Genomic DNA, 21,438 nt, shown 5'->3' with positions numbered 1-21,438 from the left:
TGTTGATGCTATCATGATGCAATGGAACAAAAGGTAGACCAGAGCACAGAAGGACTTCCACAAAGATCACATCAGTTTAAGTGAATACTTTTAAACATGAAACCGAGGAGTTACAGCTATAAATCCAAGTCACCTGCCCCATTTGTTGGTGCCCTGTATAATGATATGGGGAAACTGGGCAATATTTGTACATGGTGGGGAATATCTGGGCCCTTCTGAACAGAGGAAGCCACCAGGAACACTGGACTGCAAAACAGAAAACCATTTTGGAAGTGAATACAGCATGGGCTGGGCCAATTTGCTTGGAAATTACCCCATACTGAGTACTGCTGGGGCAGGTGCAGATCAAAAGTTTCGCGGCATCTTAGCTAGACTGGCCCATGTCTCTACAGAAAGTGGGTGCTGAGAGGTACAGAGGCCAGGGCAGAGCAGAAAGGGGCTCTCCGTGGCTGCCTGTGACCGGCAGCAGCAAAGCCCCTCCTTCACCTGTGAGACTGACAAAGAAAAGGCAGTGCCCTTTGTGGCTCAATGTCAAGATTAACTCCTGTAACCCACATAAAAAATAAAAACAAAGCAATTGATAATTTAGGTGGAAACCTATTATATCAAGTGCAATAGGAAATACAATTATCTGGCAGGCAGATAACCAATCCATCAAATAGTAGGCCAGTTCCCTCTCCCCCTAGCAGCATCCTTATTAAGGCTTTCTAGGAAGATAAAAGAAGGCTACTACCTGCTGGCATGAGGCAATATTACAGAGAGACTCCCCTAACTATTGTGCCTCTTGCCTGTATCTGTGCAGAATATCTATCAGTTCCCATCTACTTTTTGAAACGTCTAATGGCCTGCAGCATTGCCAGAACAATTTTCAATGAATTATGCCAAACTGTACACAGCTCTCCAATATTGGATGAGTTAATTGCTATTAAATCAATTGGCTTTGCTTTTCTCACATGAGCCAAAGTCCATCATTCACAAGAAAGAAATTCTCTCACTAGGTTCTAAGGAGACATTTTCATCCTGGTGCTCGGTGCCAGAGCTGTAAATGTTTGTTTGGTTTGTGTGGCCTCCTCCCATCTCTGCTGTTACCTGGGGCATCACAAACCTGAACTGGCGTACTCCGGACCGCTCTCCTATATAACCTGACCACTGTAACTGGACTGGCAGGGAATACCTTGTCTGCAGCCTGATGAATTTTAACAATTCCTCTCAATTTTAATAAGCACTCAATTTTAATAATTCTCTGCACAAAGAAGATTCTGCACAAATCCACCAGTCTGATTCCACCCCTTTTGTACTAAATGAGATAAGTCTCAGTAACTCTACCAAAAACATGCAAAAAAATGTGCAACAGGCGTGTTGGAAAGTGATCTCTTCATAGGTGTGATAGAGGCTCATGAAAGACAGCTCTTTCTAGCTGACTTTTTTTCACAATCATCTGACCTGTCTTCCTCTTCCTGTTCCCTTGTTCATCTTTTAACAGTTATATTCATCAGAAGCAGAGTGCAGCCATGAATTAATGACCAATGACGAGCTTCAGTTTCAAAAGTCTTAAGGAAATAGTGCTCTTTACTACATTTCCATTACACCAGAGAACATCGCAAACCAACGAAAGAAAAAAAATATGATTAGGTACGCAATTTATATCGTATTAATTTATGCAGAAATATAATTTGTCATGAAACTAAATCTTGATTTTTTTAGTCATTAGATGCATTGCAGAGCGGATGTTCAGCTGGAGACGAGGGAACATCCTTTACCTACCCCACCAGAGGTTACCTAGATTAAGAATACACACTATTCAAAGTATGAAGTGTGAACATCTCATACGCTAAATACTCTGAAATAAAGGAGACAGTCAAGTATAAGGACAAAATAATAAAACCTCTGAAAGCACAAACAGATTTTGCCTTTAGACAAATCAGAGTTAGTAAAACATATGCTTTTGACATATGGTAATTCTGCTTTCTAAAGAGAGCAGAACAAGTGGTTGTCAACAGAAAACAGCCAAATCTGAAGCAAAAGTGAAAGCAGCAAAAAGATGTTTCCATTTTAGTTAATTCTAATAATCACTAACATCGAAATGTACTTGCAATTGTATACTGTGCACATACAGCAATGCCTCATGGTTTGTTATATACAATTGATGTATTGAAAATAAAATTATAATAATTTTTTCAGCTCTTGAAAGTTATATATTTAATAGAAAATTCAGAATTATGATCCTACTTTCCTACTATTCACTTCCTATAAACAGAACTTCATGGCCATCACTGTTTAGCTTTCTAGTAAAAGAATATTATTCTTTCCATTTTCACAGTTGACAACAGCAATAGCAATTGTCATACCGAGCACTTTACACTAGTTAACCAGCTTGGTTAGGGACTTGCCTTCATCTTTCCAGCTGCTTACTGCATGTGAAGGGAGGCAGCTTCCCAGCAGAGTTATTGTGCGTGGTACGTGCCATCCCAGATTCCTTTTTATACCTACATCCTTCGTGGTAATTTCAAGGACATGTCACTGTGGAAGTAGCCGTGCTTTTTTCCTTCTAATTCTCTAACAATTTGCTTTGCAATCATCATTTATCCTAACAGTGTGAAGTCAGGACGTGGCTGTGGCTTCTGACTGTGGCTGTTTCTTATAAATATTTCAGACTAACATGAAGTCTGGCATTCTGGTGGTTCAGCTGCAGAATACTATGTGTCTTTAAGAAGCATTCCTGTCCTTTTCACCACTTTTCAGCACTGTCTTTACGTGAAATAAAGTCCCCTACGCACAATCATATTCTTGCATTTCTGCCCAGAAGTGAACAGTTAATAGTGTGATTTTTTTGGTGCCAGTTCTGGGAAGAAAACATGACCTTATCTTAAAAGCTACATTAGACAGGTGTATGTCGCTCTAGGTTTTCACAAGTGCATTAAAAAGAGACCAAGCTTTAAAGGATGAGGAAATAAGAAAACAACTGTTATTCCTGGGGGGGTGGAGGGGGTAGGGGGGAGTTCAGCTTTTTCAAAGGAAGCAACACTAGGTTTAGATAATAACTTTCCTTGCTCTCAGTATTAGGGTAGCGTTCTCAGTCCCTGTTCACTTTCACTGGTAGTAACATCACAGCTCAGCAATTCTTCTGGATTTAGATCTTTTGTTTATAACATTTGTTACACGTTTACAGGTAAAACACACAGGTTTGACTATATGAGATTATTTTGCAACATATATTTAGACTCATATTTTCACTTGTACATATAGCAACCATGACCAATCAATCTGTACCTGTGCATTTCCTTAAGCACCAAAATTTTGCATCAAGCAGCCAGGGAAAAGAAAATGGCAAAGTACCAGTGAAGCACAGCAGCAAACAGAGCTCTGTCCTGGCCTCATTCTTTTGCTGCAGAGCATCTTCTAGAGAAAGTGAATGAAGCTCTGCAACATGGCTAACAGGAGTTAGTCACAGGAGACATCTAGGAGAACATGTGATATGCAATCAACTTGTCAAGCAACTCCTCTGTTGGGCCATGTTTAACCAGGTACAGGATTGGGGCTAAAATTGGAGTGAGAAGCTAAGAGCCATTAAAATACTCCTCTCTCACCTGAAGTAGTTATATGCTCATCACTTCTTAGACCTGTAGAAGCTATTAATAAACCTCTGTGCAGCAAGAACTTCTGACTGTAAAACTCATGCATCACACTAAGCTATTTTTTCTATTTCTCTGTCGCTCCTCCAATTTCCAACACCATTTCCAATAGACCAAACTGTTAATACTTGATATTTGGCAAAAGCTCGTAACATAAAACGTTATAGAGCTCAGTCTGGAACAGGCAAAGCAACTCAGAAGTCATATATCCCTTTGCATTTAGTATGAACATGAATGTTGTCTTTGATATTTAATATTCTGTTCTTTCTTAAGGTATGTCTGACAGGTTAACTGAAATTAGTTTGCTCTATATGTTGCTGCAAGGCTTCTCAACAGCTGTATCTCAGGAGATTTACCACTAGAGCTGGTTGGATTTATTTTTGGTGGGAGGAAGGGGTTAATACACAGTAAGTGAACCCCAGGATAACTCTTACAGTGGTACTAGCAAGCAGGCGGAGACTGTTATTGGTCTTACCTACAGCTGTGTAAAATACAGAAAACAATCACAAACATGCAGCGGTAACAGGAGGGAGAGTCATACATAAAATGAATATTAAAGGATTAACTGTAAAATACATTTCAGTAAGCTAAATCAGTTCTTAGCACAAAAACTCCAAGGTTCCAGCTATTCCAGAAATTTCAAGTCAAGTGGATTTGAATTTTCCATTCATCTAACAAAAATGCTTCCAGGAAAGTTCTAATTTGATATTTTCCATTTGGTTTTGTGGTTTTTCCCACCTCGTAGGCTGACTTTGCTAAAAATCCTAGAAGCCTGGTGATACTGAAGACGCTAGACTTTAAATTGAAACCCAGTATTAATAGGGTTTGTCAGTTTTGCTGGCAAATCCTCCAGGCAAGTTTACTGAGACTTAACTGACAACATCCAAGACAAAGTACAAGGGTATGACATTACAAACATTTGTATGGAAGATCAGGGTGCTAAAACTACATCAGAAAATCCTGTTAACAAGGCAAATCCAGCACAAAAAATAAAACAAAGGTTTCACTCGTGTCTGCTTCAGATTTTCCAGGCTTGCTGCTCTCTGTTATTATCGAGCCATCCAGAGATGGCAAAACCCAGTGAATTACATTCCAAAGTAACTCGGAAGGTTGAAAACCTTATATCCTAGGGTATAAATTGGGAGGTATTAAGCAGATATTTGATGCATAAACATAAATAACACAATCTCTCTGTATTCTTCAGAGAGTTGACAACATTAATGTAAGCCTAAAATTACTCCTGTTCCAAATCCCTTAGTTTTATTAATTTTTATAAACTGCTTTAAATAAAAGTTACATTGAAAGGCACAAAGTAATCCTCTCTGATCCTAGTTTTCATTTTGTAACTCTATCAGTGTTTCCAAGCTCTGAGACTCCAAAGTGTTAGTTCTCATTTTAATAGTACTATGGCAGGAGTCTGTAAATATTGCAGTAATAATAAAATGAGCTAATTTAATTTCTTAGAAAAATGTATGTATAAAGTTCCCTGTGGTTTGTAATTACTGTAAAGTCAACAGTTTACATCAATGACCCAGTAATCAGCTAGTCAGAATGTAAATAATTAATGAAATAAATGTTTTCAATGAGCTTGCTCATAGAAGACTCCTTGGAGTATGGTAAACCAGCAGTTTTGTGAGAACAGTATTGTAAAAGAGTTGAGCGTCTTATTAAGTACGTATTTGTATTTTGTTTCTAATTAATTTGGTACAAAGCAGTGAATGCTTTTTATAAATACCTTTCTGTTGATCTAATACTAATTAATATGTTAATTCCACTTTGCTATATGAGTGCCAACATCACATAGCCGCTAGGAATTATGGGAACACCAAAGAGTGAAAGGCAGAATCCTGCACATCCCGACACCTTCTCTTGTTACCTTGCTCACAAACAAAACTATTTTTTCTTAACATTTCAGCATGGTCAGAATCAGATTAGGAAACAACTTTATACTGAACTCCTGTGACAAGGAAGAACTATACCATTAATCTTTTATGGCATGCCCTACACATCCTATCTATGCTTTAGCAGTAAAAAGGTGGGCTTTTTTTTATTATTGCATGCTATTTAAGAAATGCTTTAACACGAAAACACAGATGAGAAGTACTGATGTTTCAGTCTCACACAACAGGCATTGCATTATCAATAATTATCTGATTAAATGCTGCCCACTAATTCCAACGCACTGCTAAATTGCTGGTACTATGGCAGTCAGTGATATTCCTGGTAGCACAACATAATTTTGGTCTTTGTCTTTGTGATTCCCATGGTTTAAAATTCATTTTCACATTCACTTTCTGACTATGCCCCAAAATCATCTAAAGGAATTAGGCAGACCTCAGTACGATCTTGTTATTGACATTTATGTTGATCGATGTTGGCTCTTACAGAATTGGAATCTACAGATCAATTCCCTTATTAGATTCGTTCTCAGTGCTGCCATGATCATTTTATCACAGAAGCTACTGCCATCAAATGCTGCTTTATCACTTTATAATGGGATAAGCTGAAGCTTTCCTCTAGCATATAGTTGGAAATGAAAACTGTCTGAGCTCTAAAAATTTCTTCCACAGATTTTCAAAAATATCCCTATTAACTGCATATGCCTATTTTAAAAGCTATTTTAAACTCAATTTACCTAACCACTAATAATTTTCGCTCACAAGAAAATTCCAGTTCTCAGGGTGGTAAAAAAAAAAAAAAGGCTAATGCTGGAGACTGGATCTATTAATCACCTTTTTCCTGCTGAGTCTATGAGTCAGATGATGGGAAAAAATGAGGTTAAGAATGAAGATATGACAGAAGAAAAAAAGTTGTCTCAGGAATGGTAAGTAGCATTATGTGAACATACAAAGACACTCTCAAATACTCAAAAAGCCCATGGAACATACACAAGGTTTGTCACAAATGTTTTATCTGGTTTTGAAAATATGCAGGGCCATGGTATTTTTCTAAGAGTGGTGTTACATCTCCTGTTGAGAGAGGAGTTCATCACATTAATTTAAATCTCCGATAAAATAAATTAGCTTTTTTATTGCCAGGTTGAACTACGGGGCTATGATTGTTATATATTGCTACAATCTAAGTCTTAATGGCATTTTAGCCCTGTGGTGGTCAAACAGAAACCATTTCAAACCTTCTAAAGGCTATTAAAACATGTGCAGATGTCTGGAAAATTAATACTATTATCTAACTCTAACCTTTTGCCTGTAGGAGGAAAAGGAGAGAGAAGGCTCAGCGAAGATGTTTCAGATCAATACATGGCAACAGAGGAGGGCAAGCGCTGTTTCACATGGAAGTTCATTGGCTGTGAACAGGTGATTCAAGTGAACAGATCCATCTTTATTTGGATTTCATTGAAATCATTCATTTGCTCAGAAAAATAATTTAAGAGAGATGAGCATCATTTTTAAAGTCCTTCCTCACTGCTGTTTCCAAGGTCCAGCAAGGCAGACACTGGAAAGGTTCATTCATTTAAATGACAAGAGCACGAATTTGTCAAGGTTAATGCTGAACAAGCCATATTTTCCTTGCCTCAGTATTATGCATTTAAAAGGTTTCTCCATCTCTTCACCCTCTTTTCTTTTCTTTTTAATGTTTTTTGGTTTAATATTGTTGAAATGTCAGAGAGACTGAAAGGAGTTTCAAAGTAGGAGGAGGATTTCAAGAAATACTTCTATTGTTACTTTAAGGCTTTTACATACATATGTTCTCTCCAACTCTAATGCATTCTTTTTGGCTCTTACAGAATAATTTCAAATAAGGAGAGACTTTTTAAGAAGGTTTTCTTGAATACCTGGATACAAGGTACTTTATCCTTGTCCCTCAAAGCACTTACTTGAGGTATGGTTTACAAGGAGTAAGTGGGCAGATTCCCAGCTGGTAAGAATTACTGGCTCCACTTGTATTGAAATTAAAAGAACTTCTGCCAGAAATAAAGCTTCTAGAGGGTCATATTGTGCGTGTGTTGTGGTATTTCATTCTTGAAAGTCTCAAATCTGACCACAAGATCTCCAAATGGCAGTTCAAGCTCTGCAACATTTATTCTGATATACAAAAATCTTGTATGCAGGCTTGTCTGCAGGACAGATGATCTGAATAAGCATCTCAAATCCTGGCTTCAAACCTCTGTAATTCCACCGACCTACTCCACGGTGATAAGAAACCGCAGAAGGATCTCGCAATCAGCCTTGCCATGCAAGCCAAGAAATCTTAGTAAGGCCGAAACTCAGGTGAGGTGGGAGAGCCAGTGCTGGTACCAACAAGGAGGATGCACCATACTGGATGACATGAGGACACAGACCTGCCCTGCCCATGTTCATCTGCACCTTGCTCCTATTGCTGTAGCCAGGAGCAATACCAGGAAATGGAAAAGGGGAAGTGTCAGTCGTTGCTGTGCTTTTGCAAGGGAAGGTACAGTGCCCTCTAAGCACTGTCCAGGACCTGGACCAGCCTTGGGAGTGGCAGGCCCTGGCACACGATGACATTGAAGAGTCCCCTCTTCCACCCTGCAGCCAGTACCAGGCTTGAAGCAGCTGTGAGCAGCATCTCCAGCATAGACGGCCAATAGCTGCAGAGCCTTTCGGCAGCTGTCTGTCCTCAGAAGAAGCGGTGCCAACAGTTGATTAGGAATCTGTGCCCTCATGAATAGATCGCTTTTTCATGGTAGATAAAAGCAGGGCTTAGGAGTTATTATATAGGAATTTCAAAAGGGGTCAGCTCCCAGTTCGGCACCAATAAGTAGCCAGATTTTTAGAAGAGCTCAGCACTATGCCTGAACACCTGAAAGTCTGGTCCCATGTGCATGAAGGACCTAAAGACCTAAATTAAAGGTTAATTCCATTTGTTATTCCCTCATGAACTGGTGAAGACTGGTAAGAGAGCTGAGAGTACCCATATTTCTAATTATCGTCAAGATCTCCTAAGGACCATTTAGTGTAATAAAGTGAGCCTCTAAAATACAGTGCCAATCTCCGATTCATGTTCACACTTGCAGTATCTATAATCTATAATAATTGTGTCTAGACCTGTGCCTGTGTCTGTATCTACCGTACAGGAAAAGTACACAAAGCTTGTTTAGAGAAAAAAATGAAGAGTAAGTAATGGGAAACTGTAAAAAAAAAAAAAAAAAAAAAGATGGAGCATTTCTGCTTTTAAAATATGACTGAATATAAAAATTTAGACTCAAAACGCTACAAAATTAAGTAGTTCATCTCTGAAACTGTATACCAGAAAGATGAACTGAAGAGTGGGCGTATATTTGAGATTTTTAAAGCATTGATATTAATTTAAGATGCCATTACTTTGGCAGTCTGGTTTCCATACTTTTAATGCAGTAAGATGGAGTTTAATTCATGATGTTGAAGATGCCCTTGTAACGTACACAGGACACAGACAAATCAGTGCTCCTCCCTGCACCCAGCCATCAGTTATTGACTAATGAAACACAGCTTGCTCACACCCAGAGGAAGAAATGAGCATTAAGCAATCTAAAAATGCTAAAAATACAGAAAGACTACAGTCTGTCAATATCACATTGTTAAAGATTTAATGACAAAGGTAACTTTTCCTTTTAGCTTGTCCTTATCAAGAGAGATACCCCGATGGTAATTTAAGAGTTAAGGCACTAATGGACTCTTCAGTTTCACTGAGCACCTACGTGCTGATTTTATCTTGCAATACAGTATTTCACATTCTCAGCGAAGTCAACAGAGATTTAGTCAATAGTGTCATGGCCTTTGGATGAGGATTTGAATCTTACCAGTATCCAAACCATCATTAAAGAAGATAGGTTATTTGGGAAACAAAGGAGAGCATTAGTAAAATTCAATACTAAAAGATGGGGCTGGTTCAGTAGGTGTTTTATGATTCATTATGAATAGCTTTTTATTCTAATTACCACCCCTTTCTTCTATGTGCAGTATCTATAAGAGTATACAAACCATACAAAGCATATCACAGGAAAATTAATCTTTTCATAACAGATGGCAACAGTAAATACCTATTGAGTAATCTTATGTGCTAAAACCCACTTAGCATAATGTTAGTTTGATTCATTTGATGGAATGTATAATTTAAAATTACTAGCAAATTACACTGACCTGATATAATCTGAATAGCTTAAATGTTACCAAATGGAATACTTATTGGCACACCTATTTTTAAGTAAAAGAGCCATAATTCCATATTGCTTCATGTCTGCAAAGTGCCACTACACTTAAATAATAGTAACAAAACCACGGTTATAAAGTAAAACATAAATTAAGTTTTACATGTATTGAGTGTGACAACAGATGAAATTAATCCTTTACCCATTGTTATTTGTTTCATATACACACACTTTTGCAATTATCCTTCATTTAAGTTTCAAAGTCTTAAGAAAACAAAAATGAACTACATACTTAGCTCCATTAGTCCAATAAGAAGAAAATGGCACATCTGTAATAATAATGGTTATATTTCTATACTGCTTTAGCATTTCAATAGATTCCCACTTTACCACAACAAGAAGAAGCCCACTAAATCTTTGAATCATTTAATTTTATCCATTCTTTTGGTATTTCATTTGGGAGTTATGGAGTGTGAAATATGCACCATGATGAGAAAACAATTATCTAGCACACCTGTTGTTTGTGCATACTGTATTTAAGCTGGGCTTGCAGCGGCTACTATTTTATTCCACTGTGAAATGCAAAACGGGGAGTCTTGAGAAGCTGACATGATGACATGAACTTACACTTTTATATGTAACATGTGGCTTGTACTTACCACATCACATACTGTGATAACATGAGAACTAATCCATGCTAATTTTTGCTACTAGAATGTCAGCAAGGAAGATTTTTCCATTTCAAAAGGAAACCTGAATGAATTATTCTTGACTTAAATGCACCAAATATATTACAAAAAATTTTAAATGTTATCAAAACCAGAAACATCAGAAAACCAAATGAATCTGTTTGTCATACAAAGCATAACAACCCCAAGCAGCGCGACGGGCTTGGGGAAGAGTGGCTAGAAAGCTGCCCGGCAGAAAAGGGCCTGGGGGTGCTGGTGGATGGCCAGCTTAACATGAGCCAGCAGCGTGCCCAGGTGGGCAAGAAGGCCAACAGCATTGTGGCTTGTATCAGAATAGGGTGGCCAGCAGGAGCAGGGAAGTGATGGTGCCTCTGTACTGAGCACTGGTGAGGCCCCACCTCGAGTGCTGTGTTCAGTTCTGGGCCCCTCTGTACAAGAGGATCATGGAAGTGCTGGAGCGTGTCCAGAGGAGAGCTACCAGGCTGGTGAGGGGTCTGGAGACCAGGTCATGTGAGGAGAGGCTGAGGGAGCTGGGCATGTTTAGCTTGGAGAAGAGGAGGCTGAGGGGAGACCTCATTGCCCTCTACAACTACCTGAAAGGAGGGTGTAGAGAGGTGGGTGTTGGCCTCTTCTCCCAAGTGAATAATGACAGGACCAGAGGAAATGGTCTGAAGCTGCGGCAGGGGAGGTTTAGATTAGATACTAGGAAGAATTACTTTACTGAAAGAGTGGTCAGGCACTGGAACAGCCTGCCCAGGGAGGTGGTCGAGTCACCATCCCTAGAGGTATTTAAGAAACGCCTAGATGTGGGGCTTCAGGGCATGCTCCAGTGGCAGAGATTGTAGGTTGTTTGGTTGGACTCGATGATCTTAAGAGTCCTTTCCAACCATGAAGATTCTGTGATTCTGTGAAGCAGCTCATGGAGTTTTCACAAAGTTCACAATCTCGAATAAAGGCTGCCTCTACCCAGCCTCTGTACTTACACTTTGACCATCCATAAGTTGCTAATACATTCAGCAAACAGCAGGCTGAAAGAGCATGCAACAAGTTAAGCATTGGTATAAGTTAAATATTATTGCATGGAATAAAAAAGGCACATCTTTTTAATGTTAATTAGAAGTCTGAAGCACAGGGCAAGTTGGAAAGGAATATAGCAATAGTATTTCCTATTGTGGAACTCCTTCCATTTTTTCGTAGATTTATTCCCACATTGAACATTCACAATAATAGGAAAAACCATGAAAAACATTCTTGTACTTTATGAGTCTGCCCACATGCTTGCTTAGGGTTTCAAATGCCGTATTGGATTCCTGCCATCATGTGTATCACCACTGATAATAAAAATCTATGCATAAAATAAAGAGAAATCTATGGTTCACCCAGTGTCAGTTGCTTATTTTTCTTTGTCTAAGAAATAGGCAGTAAAATCTCACTTTTGTTGTGAAGACCCGTCACATCAGTACAGCCCCGTGTACTTATTCTGCAAGACTGTCTTTGCTCTTGAGAACAATGCCTGTATATTTCAAAACTTAAAAAATATTGCTCTGCTCAGTCAAAATAATTCATAAATACTTCACCAAAGATCACTTCTGTATTTCCTAAAGATTATTTGCTCATTTGATTTACTGGTTTTGGTATCCCTCTAGCAATTTATTGTCATTAGGATGATGGAAAAACTCACTTTTATACTTGGTATCTGAAAATTATATATTTAAAATTGTATCACGATATGTCATGTTTGTGTATACATGGAAAGCCTTTCAGTGCTTTTCTTTGGAACTTCTCAAGACTAGTTAAAGTACTTGGACATATGAAATTCTAGCAGTCGGGGGTCATTTTCTTTTAAAACGATTACTATTCTCATCAGGACTACATGCCTAGTGAGCTTACATTAATATTTCCTTTTTGTTTGCGAGCAAATTGGTAAGAATTGAGGTTCTGAAACAAGGGACAACAGTCTGACAAGAAGAGAGATCACCAAAACACAAATTACAGATGGAGCAAACTGATCAGGTCAGTTGATCTAACTCCCTCATAATAAAATACTGTTCTCCACTGAACATTTAGCTGTGCTTTATTTGCTTTAGTTTTAAATGTTGTGAGGGATAATGCCCTACCTCTCCTCTCATACATCATACCACAGTCTATAGCAAAATTTTTTGTGATCCTGAATTAGATTTACATCCAGCAAATCATTTGGCAAATGTTTTATTTTAAGAAATGAAAGTTTTATAGTTTCCTTAGTCAGGAAAGAGCACATCGGGATTCCCCCACGTTCTTGAGGGACAAGAAAAGCCGCCTCAGCCATTTCACTCAAGGGATGTCACAAAGCTGCTTGGAGGTCTACACATCACAGCTGTGATTTACATACTTAGAAGCATAAGTCCCTGTGATTAGAGATGGCCTGTAGAGAGCGACTGCTGCGGATGACATCCAGTGATTCTCAGTACTCTCCCAAAAAACTGCTTATCTCAGAGCCTCCTTCCAGAGCTGGATGGATATCAGTTATCCAGACTAATTCTGTCAGGTATTACGCTGCTGCTGTTCTTTCAAAACTAGCAGTCATAAGGCTCAGGGAGGTTAGATGGAGTTTCTTTGGAGGGGGCTATTTCCTTTCCTTCTCTCATCACTGACTTTGGTCACCCATTCATCCAATCAGTAGGCTCTCATGAACACTTTTTCTGTAACGTTTCTTCAGCATGTATTTGAAGCTGCAAATAGGGCAAATACGAAAAATGATTTATGATGTATTATTACATGTTGATGATTTAAGCTGAGATGAAAAGCTGAGATTCAAAGCTTTTTATTTCTGCCTTCTCAGATGTTATTGGTGAGTGAAGACATGACAGAAACAGAAAGTAGGTACCACTTTACTGAGAGAACACGAGACTGGAAATAATGATGTCAGCATCTTCACCTGAAGAAATGTTCCTTTAATTTGTTCTTGAAAGTCTCAGAAATCTTTATGCATTCCTTATTAGATCGCTGTCTTCATTCCTGATACACAGGAGCATTCTTATAATTTCTGACTGCTACAAGACTGGATGCTCTTTCTTGGGACAGGATCTTCATGACAGTAATTGTGAACCTTTGGCAGCCTTGATCTGGAGAAAGCACTCCAGCAGGCCTATGGCCTGAAATCTTTTGAGAACTGCAAATGGTGTAAAAAACACCACCTCACTTCTTAGTAGGTGCTCTACTGGCAATGTAATTCTTGGATAAAGTTCAATGTAATAATTTAAACATTACCGTTTCTCAAACATGCTTTAAATTTATTTGATTACCTCTTTGTCTGTTGATACAGCCTTTGAGATTGTTGTAACTTTTAAGCAGTTTTCCACTACTGCTGAAACAATTAGCAGATCTGAAATTAATTTCTCCTTCAACCCACCAGTCCCAATTCCCAAGTAAATATCACTACAGATACTGTGACATCTGATTTATATTTATATGTTTACTGAGAAGAAAAAGAAAGTGTTTGTTCTGGAGCTGGAACTTTTCAGATTTGCAGGTAAGAGTTCCCTGACAATCTAATGGATACAAAGGAACAAACGTGAAGAAAATAAGCAGGTCAACTGCAGGAGTTTCAGATACAATTTGCTGATCTTGGTCTCAAGTCTGCCTGCTCTCTGAAGAGCCCAGAGGCACAAGGCAAGACTAGTAGCTGGCTTCTGTCAGATGGGAATTATGCTGCTGCTCAGCATATACCGATCCAGTTATTTAAATATACTTTGGACTGCTGACAAACTGTTTTCTAACAGTGTGTGATGATCTTGAGTTTTAATTTCAAACCCTCAGATACTTACTTTCTGAAACACTTAAATATTTCGTGTATTTGACTGCTGTAAAGCAATGCAACTTCACTTTTAACCTTCTGCATTCAGACATCACCATGTCTAACGATGTCTGAACCAGAGGTCAGGCTCTGAGGCCAGACATTCCATCTCCTTTTGTCAGGTGTTAGGGCAATTAATTGTCCTCTTTTTCTTCCCATATATAATAATGTCGTTGGTGCAATTTACCCCTTCCTGCTAAGTTGTACAACTGTTTCCATCTAAGTATGTACAGCTACACACTACCTCATATGTCAGGGCATAGTTGTCAGGTTATTAAAAGAGCTAATATTAATGCAGTTGTAACAAAGTAGTTATTATTTAAATTGACCTGCTGAGAATTCAGCGGAATGTGCTGTAGCATTCTAGACAAAGTTTTAGACATAAAATTAAACAATGTGGATGGTCCATGAGTAATAAATTAAACTAATCTAGCCAGACAAACACAAGGAGAGAATAGATGCTTCAAGAGTCCTCTCTGCTTTGTTCTGGAGTTGATAAAGTAGAATTTTTATGATGGAAATAAAATGGCAATGAAAATATAGTTTAGGATCAGAGATACTGTAAATCTTACGATGAGAAATATTATTTTATACTTTTCCAACTATGAAAATTTTATTACTTATTTAATCAAATAAATCAACCCGATAAACGGTGCTACTTGCCTCTTTTTAACACATCTCACTGAAGGTTCTCTGCATACTTTATAAAAAAAACTGTGACAGCAAACTTCTGGGCAAAAAGGGAAAGCAAATCTTCATCCATAGGGAGTATTCAGCTAACAAACATGTTGAATTTATGTAAAAAGAGATACATAATATAAAGAAATTACTAACATACCTATAAGAAAGCAAACCTTGACCCCCGTTATCTTCAGTAACTATACAAGTCATCATTGTTGTAAAAGAAGGATATGTAATATCAGAATCAAGTTCAATGTCATTAGTTATATTTTCAGTTAGGAGCCGAAAGGGAGGGCTAACTAGAAGGAAAGGATCTGTGTCTCAAGACAGAGCATCCCACACCCGATAAAGTTAAAACAAGTCTGTAAGACAACATTGCTAAGAAGTGGAAAAACTGTAATTTTGTGACTTCAGTAGTTTAAGGTTTCTTTGAAGAAAATACTGCATCATTGAGAAAAAAAGAAGGCAAAGACAGAAATATAGTGATATTGACATTTACAATTTCATAGATGCTATACGCGGCCATGGGCAAAGCAGAAGTGTTAAGTTTTGTCTAAGGCTTCTTATTCCTACTCTTGTATCCTCTCTGGATTTATCTTACCTCTTCAGCAACCTTCTGTATATCACCTCCACAAATTTCCCTCTTCACTTCCAAGCAGTTTCTCTCTACCCAATTTTAAATCTTAAGTCTATTATTCCCAACTGTTTCTCCCACTGCCAGATGAAATACAAGGTGGCTCACTAAAATGGAGTTCCTGGGTTTCTTTTCCCAAACCTCTCTTGGTATGACAGGCAGAATTTAATCTCTTTTTAGCAGCCACATTAACTGAGGAAAATGAAGGTTGCTTTGGCAGTAGCTACTCCTCTGTGCTAGATTTTAACTAAAACTATTGCTCTTCCCCAGATGGTGCTGAGACAGAAACACTTTTCCAAGGCTTTTTCATTTTAAGACCAGAGATTGGCTGAATAAAATAAAATTCTAAAAAAATAGGTGATTAGGCTCCTTTTTATTTATCTACTCTAATACCAGCTCAGTAAAGCACACTCTTCAGCTAGAAAGAATATCCCCAGAAAGACAGGGCAGCTCCTAAAATCATCTACAATAGGAAAGAGCTGACAAAAAAAGAAAAAAAGAAGCTTGAGTTATCTCTTTTTCCTCCGTACATTTTGCATCAGTATTACTTAATCTTTTCACGACAGGAGTGACGTATCCTCTGTGTCATTCTCCCTACAAGCAGTAAGCGCACCAAAATTTCTAGCAGCAGAGAACTTATACGGCAATATACATAATCACATGCCTCAAGAAAACACGCATATTTCTTTTAAAATACTGTTAGGCCCTTTGATTTCACGAGTACTTACACTTCTGTGAATCCATGAAAGTGTAATACTTTTTAATAATAGTTTTACAGTGAAGGATTCCTGAAGCAGACATGAAAACCTTACTACATTATTTTTTTGGTAAATTGGTAGCAATCAGTTTTTCTTTTGATCCATATGAGAAGCATGAGGAAAACCACACAGTGCAATTGGTACAGTATATGGGCCGTTATTCTGCCGCCAAATTCAGGACACTGGTACCAATCTTTTCATCAAAAAAAATGTGAATGATCGGATTTCTAAGAAGATGATACCTGAATCATGTATTATTTGCTTAAAATCAAATATACAAAAATCCTAGGACAATGGTGAAATTGTTAGGGTTTTTTTGCATGTAAATAAAGTTGAACCATATTGTATTAGACAGTACAGGAAAGGTGAAATTAACACCACATACAGCCCCCCCGTTAACAGTATTTGCCCAATCACTTTGATTAGGGTCATGATTTAACAGGAATGTCCTTAACCACATATTTAGTACTCTTCTGTAGAGTGACAGATTTAAACAAATATTTAGCTACTGCTCTAAATCTGGGAGATATGCATTTCCAGAAAGACATAATCCAAACTGTGCTTCAATTCTATGCGGGCACACAACAATATTTGCTTAATTTCAGTCCTAAGGAAACACCCTTCTTCAGATTTTATGTCTCAGGCTGCAAGATCACAGACTACACACCATTTATTAAAGTCCGGAGTAAAGTTAGAGGATAAATTTCTGGAAACAAATTTACTGGGTTTTTTTTTGGTAAAAATGACATATGAAGTGTTTTAATAGAAGCTCTTCATTTTCTGATGTACACTGCAACTTGTTCTCTGCTTTTTTTATCCTCAAGGGGGTTAAAATCTGTTGACAGCAAGCACAGGGACATAACATCAAATTTTGCTGCTGCCTGGGAGACAGACTTTGCAAATGATCTTAATTCTCTTTTTACTTCAGCCAATAAAGACAAAGCAAGTGAAAAGGGGGAAACAAAAATCTATACACATTAGTTCCTGCCAAACTGTGCAGGAACAATGATGTAAAATAGCCTGAATCCCTCAGGAAAACTTGCAAGATCATTTGGTTCTTTCTTAAAAATCATGCAGGTTCACCTCTTTCAACTTCTTTCACAGCAGTGGCACAATCCAGTTCCAAGGAACTTAAGTCAAAGCATTGATCTCACTTTTCAGATGCTATCTAACACTTCTATAACATTCCTGGAATAACCCCGCTTTATTGTTGCCACACAAGGAATTGGGAAGAAGTGCCATATCTGTAATAAAGAAGGTGCAATGTACGACTTTTGTGCAAGCTAACCCAATACTAACATAGACTAGAGTCAGATACTAGAAGGAAAGAAAGAAAGACAGAAAGAAAGAAAGAGAAAAAGAGAGAAAGAAAGAGAGAAAGAAGGAGAGAGAGAGAAAGAGAGAGAGAGAGAAAGAGAGAGAAGAAAGAAAGAAGGAGAGAGAGAGAAAAGAGAGAGAGAGAGAAAGAGAGAGAGAGAGAGAAAGAGAGAGAGAGAAAGAGAGAGAGAAAGAGAGAGAGAAAGAGAAGAAAGAGAGAAAGAGAGAAAGAGGGAAAGAAAGAGAGAAAGAGAAAGAAAGAGAGAAAGAGAAAGAAAGAAGAGAAAGAAAGAGAGAAAGAAAGAGAAGAAAGAAAGAGAGAAAGAAAGAAGAGAAAGACGAGAAGAAGAGAGAAAGAAAGAGAGAAGAGAGAAAGAGAGAAAGAGAGAAGAAAGAGAGAAAGAGAGAAAGAGAGAAAGAGAGAAAGAGAGAAAGAGAGAAAGAGAGAAAGAGAGAAAGAGAGAAAGAGAGAAGAGAGAAAGAGAGAAAAGAGAGAAAGAGAGAAGAGAAGAGAGAAAGAAGAAAGAAAGAAAGAAAGAAAGAAAGAAAGAAAGAAAGAAAGAAGAAGAAAGAAAGAAAGAAAGAAAGAAAGAAAGAAGAAAGAAAGAAGAAAGAGAGAGAAGCGCAAGAAAGACCAGGAAGAAGGAGCACGTGATGTGACTGGCAAAAGCACATATTATCAATAAAGGTCCAAATCAACAGAAAATCAAGAGACAGAAGAAGAACCTGAGGATAGTGCAAGAACCTAGATCCCTGTGATGGTGACCTGGCACCGCTCTGCCTCTGCTTTAGATTTTCACAGGAAGCGAGTATAGCCATTTGCCCTCACTGTGGAGATGCCCTTGCCTATAAGCACCAGTTGGTGAGGAGACCATGTTTCCTCAATAAACAGCCCAAGCTGATGAGAGTTAGGAACCCACAGCTGTTGAGCAACAGTGCAAGGGCCAAATTTTATTTTGAGATATAGATGCACAGAATCAGAGGATTTAAATAAGATACACATTTAATATCACTTACCTAGCTGACATGATTCAAATTTTTCCTCCACACTTAATGAATTTTTCTCTAATAACAAATAACATATATTGCTAAAACCACAATTTGCCCATTGTTACAAACTGTCAGTTTTAATTAGGCCTTTTACCATTCTCCTAGCTCGTGGTCAGATTTGTCAGAACTTCTGCAAAGCAATTCTACTTCTACAATAGGATGACAAAGCAACAGATTTGTTCACAATAATGGACTTTGCCAAATGAAAAGGTATACTGAAACATCTCTTATTATTCCAGAACAGCAAAGGAGTGGGAGATGGGTCAACTGGTTTCTCAGCTATATCCTCCCATAAAATGTTGGGGAAAAAAAAATCACTCTAAGCCTGTGAAGATGTACTTAAGTCCTTGTAACACATATGGCAAAAGTTTGTCTTCTCACAGGAAATTACACTGTTCACCATCAAGCAGAACGTTAAGGAATCTGAGCTTCTCCCCTGCAGAGGGATAATGAACCCATATCATTTCCATTTATCATAGTGAAGAAGCACCTAAAAAAGTAAGTTACTCTGCAGGTGTGCTCCTTTCTCCACATATTGCACATAATATGTAGTCATAGCTCATTGGCGTACACTTTCAGTTTCAATGGTATCAGATAACAGATATTCTTCTAATATATTAAATCTATCAACTGCCATTTCCCCGCCTATTGACATGACCTCAAAAAGAACAAAAATATTTTATAATTGTGAGAAATATAAAGCTCATAGCTTGCTTTCTGCAAAGGCCCATTTTCCTACCTGAAGAAGGAGGTCAGAAGCTGGTTTGACTCTCTGCTGGAAAAGCACACTTAATGTTCGATTCTGTTGTTCCAAATCAAAAATCTCTCGTTTTCAGCTTTATACATTCCCTCCCTCAGATCCTGCAACAGAAGGGTAATTAGGAAGATTAAAAAGCAGGTAACAGAAGCACTTAAAAAGCTCAAAGTAGTGTTAGATACTAAGAAGAAATACATATCCAATTTTTAAAATAGTACAAATCAGAGAAAATGTGCTTCATTTTCTCTGGTTGTTTGATTATCCCAGGATAACATTAAAAAACACTTTGTGATGAGAAACAGTAGTTACCTGATACATCCTTTTGGAGTTTTCTGTTAATATAAAAAGTGACTTTGCTAGCAATGTGTTTCATTTTGCAGCCAACACAAAGCAGAAAGCAGCAATTAGGATATGAATATTGTAATAAGCATAAGCTAAGGAAAAAGCATAAGCTATACCAAACCAGGAAGAAGTTCAAAGTGGCACTGTGCCTTCAAGGTACTCTTCTGAAGTCTGATCCCCTCCTTGCTTTTTCTGGAATAACCAAGTCAGCATTGCTGGCTGGCAAATTGTGGATGGGCTGTATCTTCCCCACTGTAACTTGTCACTGTAGAGGTGGCTAGGCCATAGTAAGATGTTGGTGCACCAGACACATGTGATAATATGATCCTGCCTGACATTTCCAACATGGGGGTACTAAAAAGCCTTAAAACAGGCCACTAGAAGCAGAGGTGGAGTGTAAAACCTCTGCATCTTAAAGTACGTGACATCACTGTCAAAACTGAAAGATGCAGATCTTTTAGCCAAGGCTGAGTCAGGTTCATTCATGAACAAGCCGTTAATGGCTTTCAGATACAGCAAATACCTATGTTCAATGTAAGGCCTGCTTTTCCTGCCCACTTGAAGGAATACAGGATTCTATGAGAAAGAGGATTCCGGAGAGAGAACAGAACCTGATGCTCCCAGACTTTCAGCATAATTTGTGCAGTTGTCCATTTTGAGGTGTGAGAGCTTCAAAAATCAAGAAGAGTGGTCTCCTAATAAAGATTAAATGTAAAAATAATAAGCTGCAGCCATATCTAGCTTTATTGAAAAAAAACCAAAAATCTCCAAAATACTTTCCTGTATTCCTTTAAATTTAGGCCAGTTGCTGCCCTGTGGTATTGCCTAGCTGATATTCCTTTCTGCCATATGAAGGTGGAGAAACAGGCCTCTGGATCCCCATATGCTGTCCTGTCAATACCATTATCAACACGATGACCTAGCCTTATGAGAAAACAACTCAGAGGAGGGAAATTGTAGTCAGATGTAGCTTAAATTCTTGCCTACAGTTGCTCTAGTCTCCACTGTAACCAGCATTGAGGTTATAAGAGGTGAACACACAATAAAATAAGCTCATCTTGAGACTTTCAGAAAACTGTAAACATCTTTTTATGCATATAGTGTGTATCATTTTATGATGCTCTACTGAATGAATGCAGTTATTTTCTCTTGATAGTTTCTTCATATTAGTTTTAGGTAGCTGTCAAGTGGCTGTTCAAGTAAAATTGCTAGAGCCTTCCAACATAACCTCAAAGAAACTTGAGTTTGATGTTTGGTAAAGCCCTAAAGCTTTGAATTCTGCCAGTGAGACCTCTTATCTCTGGTCTTACACAAGGCAAGCTCTATTAGAAAACTACAAGCATCAAGACCCATCATTATCTGCCTTTCACAAATAATCAGACAATTTAAAACAGAGCCTTAGCTGTTACTAAATTAGTGTTTAACATTTCAACGCTACTATGTGCACTGAAAGGAAAATGATTCTCAGAAACTGACTATGTAAAAAAAGAACTAAATCTCAGCAACACCTCTGCTCAAAACTTTCCTATCTTACCATTTTAAAACCATAAGATTTATGTTTCAAACTTTAGACTTTCTGCAAAAAGTGAAATATAAAACAGTAGATTACCCACCCAGATGCTATAAACCATGCCAAT

The 21,438-nt window shown here is 38.0% G+C and overlaps 1 protein-coding gene across 1 annotated transcript in view; it reads right to left on the bottom strand.

Moving 5' to 3' along the window:
* The window catches only part of NCKAP5 (NCK associated protein 5), a 392,253-nt gene that overhangs the window by 69,391 nt on the left and 301,424 nt on the right, over positions 1 to 21,438 (bottom strand). Inside the window, 2 exon segments of the mRNA XM_054208458.1 lie at positions 19,442 to 19,525; positions 19,527 to 19,555. Of these exon segments, the coding sequence (XP_054064433.1) occupies positions 19,442 to 19,525; positions 19,527 to 19,555 (113 nt within the window).

Source organism: Rissa tridactyla, chromosome 7, assembly GCF_028500815.1.
Source record: "Rissa tridactyla isolate bRisTri1 chromosome 7, bRisTri1.patW.cur.20221130, whole genome shotgun sequence".
NCBI lineage: Eukaryota > Metazoa > Chordata > Aves > Charadriiformes > Laridae > Rissa > Rissa tridactyla.
Note: the sequence above shows the minus strand (reverse complement) of the source record. Positions and strands in the feature narration are given on the sequence as shown.